General features: G+C 40.4%; 1 protein-coding gene and 1 pseudogene across 1 annotated transcript in view; both read right to left on the reverse strand.

Moving 5' to 3' along the window:
• LOC128561406 (cytochrome b-c1 complex subunit 2, mitochondrial) overlaps window positions 1–591 on the reverse strand; it is a 35,823-nt gene extending 35,232 nt beyond the window's left edge. Inside the window, exon 1 of the mRNA XM_053555564.1 lies at window positions 442–591. Coding sequence (XP_053411539.1) covers window positions 442–474 — 33 coding nt within the window. The 5' untranslated portion in view covers window positions 475–591. The remainder of the gene's footprint in view (window positions 1–441) is intronic.
• Window positions 477–14,556, reverse strand: LOC128562022 (DCN1-like protein 3; annotated as a pseudogene).
• Window positions 14,557–14,951: the final 395 nt, after the last annotated feature.

The raw sequence follows: 14,951 nt of genomic DNA on the forward strand, positions 1-14,951 counted from the left end.
CTTTATATCTGCATTAACACATTTCCTATACTTTTATTCATTGGAGACACTGATGCTCTGTGATAAACCAAGGAGCAGAGGCCGCATCTAAGGTAAAGGTGGGGAGCTAGGTCTACGCCGCCCTTCCACTCTCCCTGGATTTCAGTCTACTCCGGAACGTTAAGTGCAGGAGTGACCTTCAGAAGTGTCTTCAAGGCGTGTCAACTCTGTTCTCAATTCCTCCTCCCTCCTTTTATGTTTTCCGGCGTTAGGTCTCTCCTGCTTACGGCACCGGCTGACCCTCTACTGCCCGACCCAGTCTGCAGCTCACTTTGCCGGCAGGGTTCAGCTGAAGGGCGATCGAAGCCCGAGGCCCGGGACGCCAAACCAGGTCCCTCCGGCTTTTATCACCTTGATGACACACTGCTCCCAGCTCTTCCCCAAGCCCGCAGTTCCGCTCACCGAAAAGGATCCGGCTCTGGTTAGCAGCTTCATGGTTACAGATTGCTCCGACCCGCGGTCACCACCGTATTAAAGGAAAGCAAGATGGTGGCGGAGGACGAGAGTTTCCCAGCTTTCCCCGCGAGCACGCCCCCTTCCGGAAGACTCTCTCTATACCGATCGCGCTCTACTGCTCTCTGGGGTAGGTTGGACCAGTCCAATTCATCTAAGATGCAGAATAGGAAGACGCATAATTTCCTAAGCAAATATACACAAGACAATTCAGGTTAATTCTTTTTAGGTTATTTTATTAGCCCGAATATCTGTTCTGTAATCATTTTCTAACTACTTTCACAAGAGCCATCATAGCTCCCCCCACCACTTTGGATTCTTCCGCTCAGGAAACAGTTCCTTTCTCCGGATTCCACAAGTGTTTTCGGCTGACGTTTTCGCTGTAGGTCCTGGATCCGGTTCCTAGGAATCAGGTGGCTTTTGGAGGTTCTTGGCTGTCTGCCTTTCTGCGTGTTTTTATAGGACCCTGAGGCGATTAGTAAGCACGTTAAAGTTTCAGAAGTGCTGGTGGTGTAAGCGTTGTTAGTAATAGGCAAACTTAACGTCCTCTTCGGCTTGTGTCTGAATTGCGCTGCGCATACACCTGACTCTGACCCTCTATCATTTAAGGCTCAGTCAAGAACCTGGGCGTCAACCCAATTTCTTTGTCTTCCTGTCCCCTACCCCCAATTGTTATCCTGCAGTAGAGTTTCCCCTTGTGCGACAGACGTACCCCTAGTTGTACATGAGGTTTTAAATTGGTACTGAATAAACACTTTATTTTAAAATTTTATCTGTTTGATTATGACAAGCAACGGTAGTAGTTCGTTTCTCATAAAATACATTTATAAAAGGTGCTTTAAAAACGTTAAATAACTATTGGTAATATGGAGATGTAGCAAAAATCATGAAAGTGAGATTTGGGAATCACTGCTCTGATCAAGTTAACTGCCCGCTTAAAAATTTTCATGACTTACCCACATTTTTCATGATTAAGTTCAAATTCATTAACATGACATACAGAGCTCTGTCTCCAGTACTTTTTAATTACCACCCTCAAATTAGCGGCATCCTTGAGAGTCCATTCATTGGAACCTCACCATCAAAGAGTTCAAGTCAGGTGGGAGGGTCATTCAACTCGCCACGCTTGAATGCAAACGGATCCTTCCCCCCCACGACCCTGCTTAGAATATCCCCTTCCACACTTTAAAATATAACTGTGACCAAAATATTAGAAAGGGGGGGAATTAGGTTCGAAATGTGGTAGGATTTGGAACATAGTAATTCATGACATCAGTTACATAAATCATAAATCCCGAGTCTATCCAGTGTTCTGCAACATTGCAAAAATTTCTATTAAGCTTTAAACTACAAAGTAGGAGTGCCATCTCCTGAACAGATCCACCACTTTCACATGCCATAGCCTACGCAACTACACGACTGCTACTCATGCGGAGATTTCTGCCATAACTCTAGCATTTTATTGAAGAAGAAAATAGAGTCCTTGAAATGGCTTTTTGCACTGGAGGCACTGAAAACCCTGGGAGAGAAAACAAGCAGATACAGAGTACAGATAGAAGACCAAATGAGTGCATTGCTGGAAAGCTCTAATTGTTAATTTTGTTAATGTGGGTTCCAGTTTGACTCTGGAGCCCAACTCCCTGCCCTGAGCTGTAGTGGGAGAATGTAAAAGGGAAAGAGGCTATGGTGGGGGGCAAAAAAGACCAGAGGAAGGTGGTTCCAGTTTATTACCTTGCCCCCTCTTGTTAGGGCCAGAGGCATTAATCATGAGTCCACCTAATACATAATTTTGATGTTGGCATTTCCTTTCTCATTCCTCTCAGAATCCCATCCAGTCAAATATTAATATTATCTCTAATGAAATCTTCGTTAGCCACGTAAGCCTGGAGTTTTTTCTCCCTTCTGTGAGCTGTAGTGCCTTGTATTGCCTTGAGTTTATACTTTATCTCCCTTACTTAGATTTAAGAAAAAAATTATTAGTCTTTTCAGACATCAACAAGTTAGTATAATGAACTCCCATCTAACTGTTAAACGGTTTCAACCATAATCAACACTTTTCCTATCTTTGATTTTAAGCTCCTTGATGGAGAGAAGTATGATTCGTTTACTGTTTAAGATCGTGTCAATCATATGTGAAGGAGCATAGTTTTCATTTATTTTTTATTTGTACAGGCTGGCACATAGGCATAATCATAGGTGACTGCAGCCTCAAACTCCTGGGCTTCAGTGATCCTCCTGTCTCAGCCTCCCAAGTTGCTAGGACTATAGTCATGTGCCATCACACCTGGCTAATTTTTTGTAGAGATGGATCTCACTTTGTTGTCCAGGCTGGTGTCAAACTTCTGGACTCAAATGATCCTCCTGCCCCAGCCTCCCAAAGTGCTGGGATTATAGATATGGACCACACTCTGTCCACAGTTACTTTTGACACCTTACTTAACATGGTCAAGAACTGAAGTCAATTAGTGTTTATTTCCCCATTTGCTCTTCAGTTGGTGCATTTCCTATCTGATTAAAACAAACACAGCTTTTGTTTTAGAAACTCTTTCATTTTTTTCTTCGTATGTAGGACACACAAACACACCATTTGAAAAAAATAAAGACTTTTAAATGGGCAAAGAATTGCAGAGCAACTATTGATCTCACATCTCACTTAACAAGAGACAGCAGGGACTTGTAGAAATAGCAGACTTCTTGCCATTAAGTGAGACTTACAAAAGGCTCCTGTGTTAATATAGTCCAGAAAACCACAGCTCTTTTGTTTTTTTTCTTGAGACAGAGTCTCACCATATCACCCTGGGTAGAGTGCTGTGGCGTCACAGCTCACAGCAACCTCAAACTCTTGGGCTTAAGCAATTCTCCTACCTTAGCCTCCCAGGTAGCTGGAACTACAGGTGCCCGCCACAATGCCCAGATATTTTTTGGTTGTAGTTGTCATTGTTTTTTGGCAGGCCCAGGCTGGATTCAAATCTGTCAGCTCTGGTGTGTGTGGCTGGTGCCCTAGCCCCTGAGCTACAGGTGCCGAGCCAAAAACCACAGCTCTTCAGTTGGACCCTTTTTCTGCTTGACTGCTATATTTTTCTTTTGCTCGATGGGAAAACTATTATGAAGCTACCACCATGGCTGGTGTGTTTTCTCCTCTTAGGAGAAAAGACATCATTGTGCGTAGCCTCTTCATCTCATCTGCTCGGTTTGCTATACTATGGAAGGACGCCCTTATACAGTGGAGGGTGTAAGCTGGCTGGTTAAATTGCAATTCCTGCCGGTTGCGGTGGCTCATGCCTGTAATCCTTGCACTCTGGGAGGCCGAGGCGGGTGGATTGCCTGAGACCAGCCTGAGCAAGTGTGAGACCTGTGACTCTAAAATAAAAAAATAAATAAAAAAAAGAGCTGGGCATTGTGGTGTTTGCCTTTAGTCCCAACTACTTGGGAGACTAAGACAAGAATGCCCTGAGCCCAAGGGTTTGAGGTTGCTGGGAACTGTGACGCCATGGCACTCTACTGAGGGTGACAAATTGAGACTCTGTCTAAAAAAAAATTGCAAGCTCGGTGCTTGTCACTCAGTGGTTAGGCCACTGGCCACATACATGGGGGTTGGCAGTTTGAACCCAGCTTGGGCCTGCTAAAACAACAATGACAACTACTACAAAATAATAGCCAGGCCTTGTGGCAGGTGCCTGTAGTCTCAGCTACTTGGGAGGCTGAGGCAAGAGAATCGCTTAAGCCCAGGAGTTTGAGGTTGCTGTGAGCAGTGATGCTACAGTACTCTATTGAGGGTGACATAGTGAGACTCGGTCTCAAAAAAAAGAAAATTGTAATTCCTTCTGATAATCCGGGTACTTAGGTAAGTTTGATATGCACTTCTTTGGTTGATGTCAGATATGAAGGGCAGAATCCACGTGACATCATTTGTGTCCTAAAATTGCAAAAATAATAAAGGAACTTCAGGATTAATATTTTATTCAGAATGAACATTTGGAGCCAAGTCTAGAAGATATCTGTGCTCTAGTTCTTTTGATGTTCAGTGAGTCTTCATAATACCCATAAAATCTAAAAAATTTTAAGACAAGTTAGGCTGTTCTTTTTTTTTTTTGAGACAGAGTCTCACTTTGTCACCCTTGGTAGGGTGCTGTGGCACCATAGGTCACAGAAACCTCACTTCAAACTCTCGGGCTCAAGCGATTCTCTTGCCTCAGCCTCCCAAGTATCTGGGACTACCGGTGTTGCCATAACATCTGACTATTTTTAGAGACAGGGCCTTGCTCTGACTCCGCTAGTTTCAAACTCTTGAGCTCATGCAATCCACCTACCTTGGCCTCCCAGCATGTTAGGATTACAGATGTGAGCCACTGTGCCTGGCCTGTTCCCTATCCCTCTCAAAGTGTCTCTTTATCTTTCTCAGACAGCTCCCTAACACATGAGCACCAACAGATGGTTCATCGCCATCTACCCAGCTGGTAACTAACCTGGGGAGATATGAGTGTAGTACAAGGCTATTTTAAGATTCAAGTCGGGAGAGCTATTTCTGCAAAGAATTCTTGACATTGGTAAATTTAGGGTATAAAGGAAGAAAAACTGTGTTAATCATGTGTTCACTAAGGCTTTTTTATTTTTAATTTTTATTTATTTTGTATTATTAAATCATAGCTGTGTACATTAATCGATCATGGGGCATCATACACTGGTTTTATAGACCATTTGATATATTTTCATCACATTGGTTAACATAACCTGCCTGGCATTTTCTTAGTTATTGTGTTAAGACATTTATATTCTACATTTACTAAGTTTCATATGGACCCTTGTAAGATGCACTGTAGGTGTAATCCCACCAATCACACTCCCTCCGCTCATCCTCCACCCCCTCCCCTCACGTCCCCCCTTCCTCATATTCTTAGGTTATAACTGGGTTATAGTTTTCATATGCAAGCCATAAATTAGTTTCATAGTAAGCGTGAGTACATTGGATACTTTTTCTTCCATTCTTTTTTTTAATTTAATTTTTAATTTAATTTTTTTTATTATTAAATCATAGCTGTGTACATTAATGTGATAATGGGGCACCATACACTGGTTTTGTAGACAGTTTGACACATTTTCATCACACTAGTTAGCATAGCCTTTCTGGCATTTTCTTAGTTATTGTGTTAAGACATTTATATTTTACATATACTAAGTTTCACATGTACCCTTGTAAGATGCACTGCAGGTGTAATCAAACCAATCACCCTCCTGCTGCCTGTCCTCCCCCTCCCTTCCTCTCCCTCTCCCCTTTCCCTCTATTCTTAGGTTATAACTGGGTTGTAGCTTTCATGTGAAAGCCATAAATTAGTTTCATAGTAGGGGTGAGTACATTGGATACTTTTTCTTCCATTCTTGAGATACTTTACTAAGAAGAATATGTTCCAGCTCCATCCATGTAAACATGAAAAAGGTAAAGTCTCCATCTTTCTTGAAGGCTGCATAATATTCCATGGTGTACATATACCACAATTTATTAATCCATTTGTGGATCGATGGGCACTTGGGCTTTTTCCATGACTTAGCAATTATGAATTGGGCTGAAATAAATATTCTGGTACAAATATCTTTGTTATAATGTGATTTTTGGTTTTCTGGGTATATAGCCAGTAGAGGAATTATAGGATTGAATGGCAGATCTATTTTTAGATCTCTAAGTGTTCTCCAAACATCTTTCCAAAAGGAATCTATTAATTTGCATTCCCACCAGCAGTATAGAAGTGTTCCCTTTTCTCCACATCCATGCCAACATGTCTGGTCTTGGGATTTTGTGATATGGGCTAATCTTACTGGAGTTAGATGATATCTCAAACTAGTTTTGATTTGCATATCTCTGATGATTAAGGATGATGAGTATTTTTTCATATGTTTGTAGGCCATGCGCCTGTCTTCTTCAGAGAAGTTTCTCTTCAAGTCCCTTGCCCAGCCTGCGATGGGATCACTTGTTCTTTTCTTGCTTATACGTTTGAGTTCTCCATGGATTCTGGTTATGAAACCTTTGTCAGAGACATAACCTGCAATTATCTTCTCCCATTCTGAGGGCTGTCTGCTTGCTTTACTTACTGTGTTCTTGACTGTGCAGAAGCTTTTTAGTTTGATCAGGTCCCAGTAGTGTATTTTTGAAGCTGCTTCAATTGCCCGGGGGGGGTCCTCCTTATAAAATACTCATCCAGACTGATTTCTTCAAGAGTTTTCCCTGCGCTCTCTTCTAGTATTTTTATAGTTTCATATCTTAAGTTTAAATCTTTAATCCAGTGAGAGTCTATCTTAGGTAATGGTGAAAGGTGTGGGTCCAGTTTCAGTCTTCTGGGTTGTCAGCCAGTTAACCCAGCACCATTTGTTAAATAGGGAATCTTTTCCCCACTGAATGTTTTTAATTGGCTTTTCAAAGATCAAATAACGGTAAGTAGCTGGGTTCATCTCTTGGTTCTCTATTTTGTTCCATACATCTACCACCCACCATTTGTTAAATAGGGAATCTTTTCCCCACTGAATGTTTTTAATTGGCTTTTCAAAGATCAAATAACGGTAAGTAGCTGGGTTCATCTCTTGGTTCTCTATTTTGTTCCATACATCTACCTCTGTTTTTGTGCCAGTACCATGCTGTTTTGATTATTATCAATTTATAGTATAGTCTGAGGTCCAGTAGCATGATTCCTCCTGCTTTGTTTTTATTTCTGAGTAATGTCTTGGCTATTCGAGGTTTTTTCTGATTCCATATAAAATGAAGTATTATTTTTTCAAGATCTTTAAAATATGACAGTGGAGCTTTAATAGGGATTGCATTAAAATTGTATATTGCTTTGGGTAGTATGGACATTTTAACAATGTTGATTCTTCCCAGCCATGAGCATGGTATGTTTTTCCATTTGTTAACATCTTCAGCTATTTCTTTTCTCAGAGTTTCATAGTTCTCTTTATAGAGCTCTTTCACGTCCTTTGTTAGATAAACTCCCAAATATTTCATCTTCTTTGGCACTACTGTGAATGGAATAGAGTTCTTGACTGTTTTTTCAGCATGACTATTGTCTACAGATTTATGAGTGTGTCTAAAGGCTACAGATTTATGAGTGTTGATTTTGTAACCTGAGATGCTGCTGTATTCCTTGATCACTTTTAAGAGTTTTGTTGTAGAATCCCTGGTTTTCCAGATGTACAATCGTATCTTCTGCGAAGAGTGGAAGTTTAATCTCTTCTGATCCTATATGGATACCCTTGATCACCTTTTCTCACCTAATTGTGATGGCTAAGACTTCCATAACAAGGTTAAAAAGCAGTGGAGACAATGGACAACCTTGCCTGTCTCCTGATCTGAGTGGAAATTATTTCAATTTAACTCCATTCAATACGATATTGGCTGTGGGTTTGCTGTAGATGACCTCTATCAGTTTAAAAAATGTCCCTTCTATACCAGTTTTCTTAAGTGTTCTGATCATGAAAGGTTGCTGGATATCATTGAAAGCTTTTTCTGCATCAATTGAGAGACTCATATGGTCTTTGTTTTTTAATTTGTTTATGTGATGAATTATATTTATAGATTTATGTATATTGAAATGTCCTTGAGACCCTAGGATAAAACCCACTTGGTCATGGTGTATAATTTGTTTGATGTGTTTTGTATTCTGTTTGCTAGGATCTTGTTGAATATTTTTGTATCAATATTCATTAGTGATATTGGTCTATAATTTTCTTTTCTTGTTGGGTCTTTTCCTGGTTTGTGGATCAAGGTGATGTTTGCTTCATAGAATGTGTTGGGTAGTATTCCTTCTTTTTCTATATTTTGGAAAAGGTTGAGTAATATAGGTACTAGTTCCTCTTTAAAGGTTTGGTAGAATTCTGATGTGAAGCCATCTGGTCCCAGGCTTTTCTTTTTAGGGAGATTTTGTATAGTTGATGCTATTTAAGAACTTGATATAGGTGTGTTCAGCATTTTCACTTCATTCTGGCTAAGTCTAGGAAGGTGGCATGCTTAGAAGTATTGGTCTATTTCCTTTAGATTTTTGTATTTCTGAGAATAGAATTTCTTGTAATATTAAGGATTTTTTTAATTTCTGAGGAGTCAGTTTTTATTTTGTCTTTATCATTTCTGATTGATGAAATTAGAGATTTTACTCTTTTTTTCCTGGTTTGGTTAGCCAAAGGTTTATCTATTTTATTGACCTTTTCAAAAACCAACTTTTTGATTTATTGATCTGTTTTCAATTTCATTTAATTCTGCTCTAATTTTGGTTATTTCTTTTCTTCTGCTGGGTTTAGGGTTGGAATGTTCTTCCTTTTCCAGTTGCTTGATATGTCCCATTAAATTTTTAACTTCTTGTCTTTCTGTTCTATTGAGGAAGGCTTACAGTGCTATAAATTTCCCTCTTAGGACTATCTTTGCAGTATCGGAGAGGTTCTGATAATTCGTGTCTTCATTGTCATTTTGTTCCAAAAATTTGGCCCTTTCCTTCTTAATCTCATCTATGACCCAGCTATCATTCAGCATAAGGTTATTTAACTTCATGTTTTTGTATGAGTATGCAGATTCCTGTTACTGAGTTCGACTTTTATTCCATGGTGATCTGAGAAGATGCAAAGAATAATTTCTATTCTTTTAAATTTGCTGAGGTTAGACTTGTGACCTAAAATGTGGACAATTTTGGAGGATGTTCCATGGGCTGATGAGAAGAATGTGTATTCATTTTTGTTAGGATGAAATGTCCTGTAGCTGTCTATAAATCCAATTGTTGAATCATTAAGTTTAAGTTTAAAATTTCTTTGCTTAGCTTCTTACTGGAGAATCTATCCAACACTGTGAAAGGAGTGTTAAAATTTCTGACTATTATGATGCTGGAGGAAATCAAGTTGCTCATGTCTGTTAGAGTCTCTCTTATAAATTGAGGCGCATTCTGGTTGGGTGCATAAATGTTAACAATTGAAATCTCATTATGTTGAGTGTTGCCTTTAACAAATATGAAGTAACTATCCTTATCTTTTATTACTTTTGTTGATTTAAAGCCTATTGTATCTGCAAATGAAATTGTAACACCTGCTTTTTTCTGATTTCCATTTGCCTGAAATAAATATAGATGACCATCCCTTCACCCTGAGACTATATTTATCTTTTAAGGTAAGATGAGATTCTTGTATGGAGCAGATATCTGGCCCGAGTTTTTGTATCCAGTCAGCCAACCTGTGTCTCTTTGAGGGCAATTTAAGCCATTCACATTAATTGTAAATATTGATAAGCCTAGTAGAATTTTTTGAAGGTCCAATGGACATTTTTAATACTCTTGCCACTGTGGAAGTTGGAATTTGATCAAAAGTTTCTGAGTGAGTTTGTGGTGGAGGATTGAGCATTTGGGAGTGTTCAAAAGCTTTGTCTTCAGTGTCAGAAATCCTTTCTTTTCCCCACTCCATTCTGCTACTGAGGGATTCTATTGTATTTCTCAGATCTTTGAGGGCTGCAAATTCTCATCTCAATGTGTCAAAATCTTTGGTGATTTTGTCTTTGAATTCATTGAATTTTGAGAGAACTTTTGAAATGCTCCTTGAATTTCTCATTCCAACTTTACCTCCATTCTATTAATCTTATTTGCAATGCAAATTCTGAATTGGATTTCTGACATCTCAGCCATCTGTTTATGAATGGGATCTTCAGTTGTGTCCACCATATGGTTTCTTGGGGTGGGGGTGGGGGGTGTTGATCTACTCTGGTTATTCATGTTACTGGAGTTTTTCTGCTGATTCTGCCCCATGATTATTTTACACCATTTGGCTATATGAGCAGATAAGGTGAAATTGGGTTGGGGGCTCTGGGAGACCTTTGCCCTAGAGCTGGGACTGGTGTCTGTACCTTTTCCCCTAGAGCTTTGCAAGGGACCTGTACAGTGCTATGGCCTGAGACACTGGGGACCTGCTTGGTGTGGTGCGGGCTAAGTGGCTCTGTCTTGTTTTCAGCTGGTCTCTGTCCTACCCTAGTGAATTAGTTACTCTGGATTAAAGTCTCAGCTGTGGAGTAATACCAGCAATTAAGTCACCCTGGCCCCCATGGGCAATAACTAGAAAAGGAAAATCAAACCTTCCCATAATCACACACCTAGGGTACCACTTTGGATAGTCCTGGGTTATTGGCCCAGTTCAAGAAGTGCAAATCAATTGTCCCAGTCAGCACTGGTCTCAGGTGGGAGAGTTCAAAAGGTCTCTGGCAACTAGATAGCAGGAGTCTGCTGGCAACTTCCATATGACTCACTCCGGTGCTCCATGGTGTTAGAAGGACCCACCCAGCAAATGAATTTTCCCCACTTTGCACCTCTGTCACACCAGTCACTGGTAACCCCGCAGGGCTGTAACCCAGTTCCTTCTAATGAGCAGATGCTCCAGGGGTTTGCGCCTTCCTGAGTCACAGGGAGATCTATGTCTCCTCGGGCAGGCCGCCACTCTCTATCATCAAGCTGAGGCCTGACAACCTCACATGCTTAATGGAAGGTGGGGCGGTTCACTCAGTTCCAGCCCCGCCCCGATTGATGTTGCTGACACTTATATTTTCACAGTTTAACAGCTGAATGACATTTTTATCACCAGAGATGGGAATCTAAGCTGAGAAAAATTTGTGTAATTTTGTTAAACTGTTTCCTAATCATTTTTTCACAATTAACTGCTATAATCCCCCCCCCCCAATTCCTTTGTCTTGTCATGTTCTCACAATTTACTACTTTAGGTGGGCGCAGTGGCTCATGCCTGTAGTCTTAGCTACTACAGATGCTGAGATGGGCTAAGGAGTTTGAGGCCAGTAATCTATGATCTCACTTCTGCACACCATCATAGGTGACAGAGATCTTGTCTCTTAAAAATAAAATTAAAATCTTCAAAATTTACTACTCTTTGTCCAACCTTATATATGTATTTGGCTCTAATTGGTTCATGGATCTTCATTTTGCTTGTGAGGGCTCTCATGTATGTGTAAACATTACTAAATAAAGTTTGTATGCTTTCTTTTTGTTAATCTGTCTTATGTTCATTGTTTACTTGTTAAGGCCAGCCGGCAACCCTGACAGGACAAGGAAGAAATTTATTTCCTTTATAGTATCAACATTATATGCTCTTATAAAATAAGTCTGAAAACTGAAATATTTGTGAATAAGAGGGATTCATTAAAGGTAGTTAAAACTCATGAGGTTCATTTTTGGAAGGTGGAGGTGGGGTAATTTTGATCAGTATTTCTATTAAAAAATAGTTACTCATAATCCAAGCTTTCTTTCTTGAGACTATTCACTTTTAGTTTCTAGATATTATCAATTTTTGAGGATTTTAAAAAAGAAAGAAATATGCCTCTATGCCTCCACTTAAAGCCAACAATCTAAGAAGGACAGAAGGGTCACTGGTTGAATCTCACATAACAGCTTTATTTACTCATTGTATGTTTTCCTTTTTATCTATATTAGCAAAGGTCAGGAAGATTTGTTCCAGTGATATCTGATGGATGGAATAGTCTTCTAAATTGAACAGCACTTTAGCTTCCTCCAAAACATTAAACACCTTTAACAGAAAAAAAAAAATGGTGAATTTACTACCATTGGTATATTTCCAGATGAATTTTTTCCTTATTCTACTAACCCCAACTCCTGCCAAATTTATGCTTAGTGACAAAAAGATACAAAAGGGAGAAGTTAGAAAATAGAAGGAAAAAATGATTGAAAAATAGAGGAGAGGAGGCAGTTCTCCATCCCCATTTTCTTGATGAGCATGAAATACCAATAGAATTTAGGGTCAGAAGTCTCAATCAACTAAATTACAAAGGTCTTTGGAAAGTAACTTAACGTTACTGCCCATCTGCCAATGTCCAGTTCTTATTCCACATGCTTGAATTCCAAAACTTCCTAGAAGTCCTCTATTAATATATGATGTTACAAAGGTATGATTAAAGCAATCACCTTTCCCCAGCAAATTTCCTGGCTGGGAATGTAGTAGCTAATAATCCCTTGATACTCCTGGTTTAAGATGCTACCTAAAAAAGGAAAGATTTTCACAGGTGAGTAACATGAGAGGGGCCCAGTATTTCATAGAGTTTTAAAATATTACCAAGTATTTCCCATTCCAATTATCCACACCAAAGGAAGTGAAAATATACGCAGTTAATACAAATGTTGACACAATCCCAAAGGCTGTAATCTTTAGTACATGTGACCTAAATATTTCGATAGATTTACTTCCTTGTGAAATATGGTCTTATTTCTTAGTTTATAAAAATTTCAAAAGGTAGGGAGAGGGGCAGAGAAAAATGGTGACTAGAGACAGCTCCTTTGCAGCTACAGAGTGGTGAAATTGTGGAGAAGGGACTCCACCTATCCCTGACTGGTGGGCCCTGCTCAGAAACATTACATTGGGAACACAGGGAAGCAGCAGGAGACTCTAAGAGCTGATGAGGATGTTGGGAGCAGTGGAGAATCACATAAAGGGCAAGTTCTTGTATGTTGGCAGAGGCTGGCAGGTTTGGCAGTTTTTGGACAGAGAGGGCCTGCTTGCAGGCTTTTTTTTTTTGGACCTGGGCCCTTGGTGGAGTTACCTTGGGAGAGCTTGGACAAATGAGCAAGTGATCTTGAAGCGTACCCAGGGGCTGGGACTGACCACCAGGCCCAGTAGAGAGCTTGTTGTTTGGCTGCTGTCTGGATGCAGGCATTGTGGGAGAGCTGCCTTGCAGGATCAGCCCGCAAGGTCCCAGTGCAAGGCCTGTTCTGGTGCACCTGCTAAGTTGGGCAACCGCCCATAGGGAGACTTGAATGACACATGCTTTCCTGGTAAAGCAACTGTGTGGCCAAGGAATACAGTTTGGAAAGGTTGACGTGTGTCTATTAAGCCGCTTGATGAGAGCTTCAGGCTCCCAACCCTGTGGAGATTGAGGGCAAAGAAATCAGGAAGATGGGACTTGGTCTCCTTGGCAAGATAGAGGCTTCTCGCCCCCATCTTATACAGCTGTATCAGTGTTGTGATTAGCATCTCATGCCTCAGAAAAACACTTGTTGTCTAAGTAATATATATCTATATGTGTGTGTGTGTGTATTTGTTCCTTTTTAAAAATTATTTTTTCAAAAATTTCCCCCTAGATTTCTTTCTTTTTTTTTTGTAATTACAATTTTTCATTTTTTCCTTCTTCAGTAGCTAGGGCACCATTTTGTTAGTTATCCTGCTCCTGTTATTCTTTCCCCCCTAGTTTTATCCCTCAAGATTATTTTTGCTTGTTTTGTGTTATTTGATAGTATTTTTATTTTTTCCATATTTACTTTCTTCAATAACAAGGGCTCATTTTTGCTACAGTTTTCCTACCTCTGTTATTCTTTCTTTCCTTTCCCTTTCTCCTTTTCTCTCTCTCTTTTTAAAGATCTTTCTACTTTTCTTATCTTTCCCACATAAATTTGTCAAATAACAACTAAGATATACTTTCCTATTTTTTACTTCCGAGGGATTCTCTGTTAGGAATTTTAGCCATTGGTCCAAAACTGGAGGATTGTTCTGGGTAAAGACTACTTTCCACAGGGCAATGGCTATTTCCCGATGCAGTGACCACTGTCCTTCTTCAGAGTCCAGGCCAAACTGAAATGTAAACTGGTAGAGATTCTTGAATTTATCCTCTTGTTTGGCTTCTGTTAAGAGGCTAGGGAACCGTGCACAGATTCCTTCAATGCTGGCTGCACTTATTGCTTTGCAGCCATCAAAAACTCCTTCCTGGTGAATTTGCACATGGTTGCAGCCTGGAACTTTCAAGCTATGAGCAGCACTCTAAATTCTGTGGAGTTGACACACAAGTCATTGCAAAAGCGCTCCATGCCTTCCCCCCAAATTGTATTCTCCCACTCATCCTTGTAGCGCCTAAGTTCTTCCAATCTCTGTAAGAAAGACTCCTCAGCATTGGACTTAAGACTCCCTCCCAGCACCTCCCGAGGATGTTGGTAGCTGGCAGGCTTCAGTGGTAGCCTCCGCCTTCTTGGTCCCATTGATGAGGATATCCCCACCTGACTTGCCACAGGTTTGATGAGGGATTCTTGCACTTGTAACACACTGGCCCATGGTGCTGGTAGCCTGGCCTCTAGAGTGGCTCCCTCTGGATCAGATGCCCTCACTGCCACTGGCCCATGTATCTCAAATGCCATTAGTCAGAGGAGCCAGCCAACAGCTGCTCCAGAGGTTCCTCCAGTCAAACCCTTTCTGGAAACAACTGGCCCAGGGTGTCCAAACCACCTACCATCCCTGCTCAAGTTTCCAGGATCCCTACCCCCACTTCTGCCTCTTCCGTCACTGCCTCCGCCTCCTCTTCATCTCTGTTGAATGTTTTTGTTGGAGTTGAGTTCCATCTTTAGTTCCTTGTGGTCTGAGAAGATACAAGGTAAAATTTCAGTTCTGTTGATTCTTTTGAGGTTTGTTTTGTGTCCTAGGATATGATCAATTTTGGAGAGTGTTCCATG

Source organism: Nycticebus coucang, chromosome 12 (genome assembly GCF_027406575.1).
Source record: "Nycticebus coucang isolate mNycCou1 chromosome 12, mNycCou1.pri, whole genome shotgun sequence".
In the NCBI taxonomy this organism is placed as follows: Eukaryota; Metazoa; Chordata; class Mammalia; order Primates; family Lorisidae; genus Nycticebus; species Nycticebus coucang.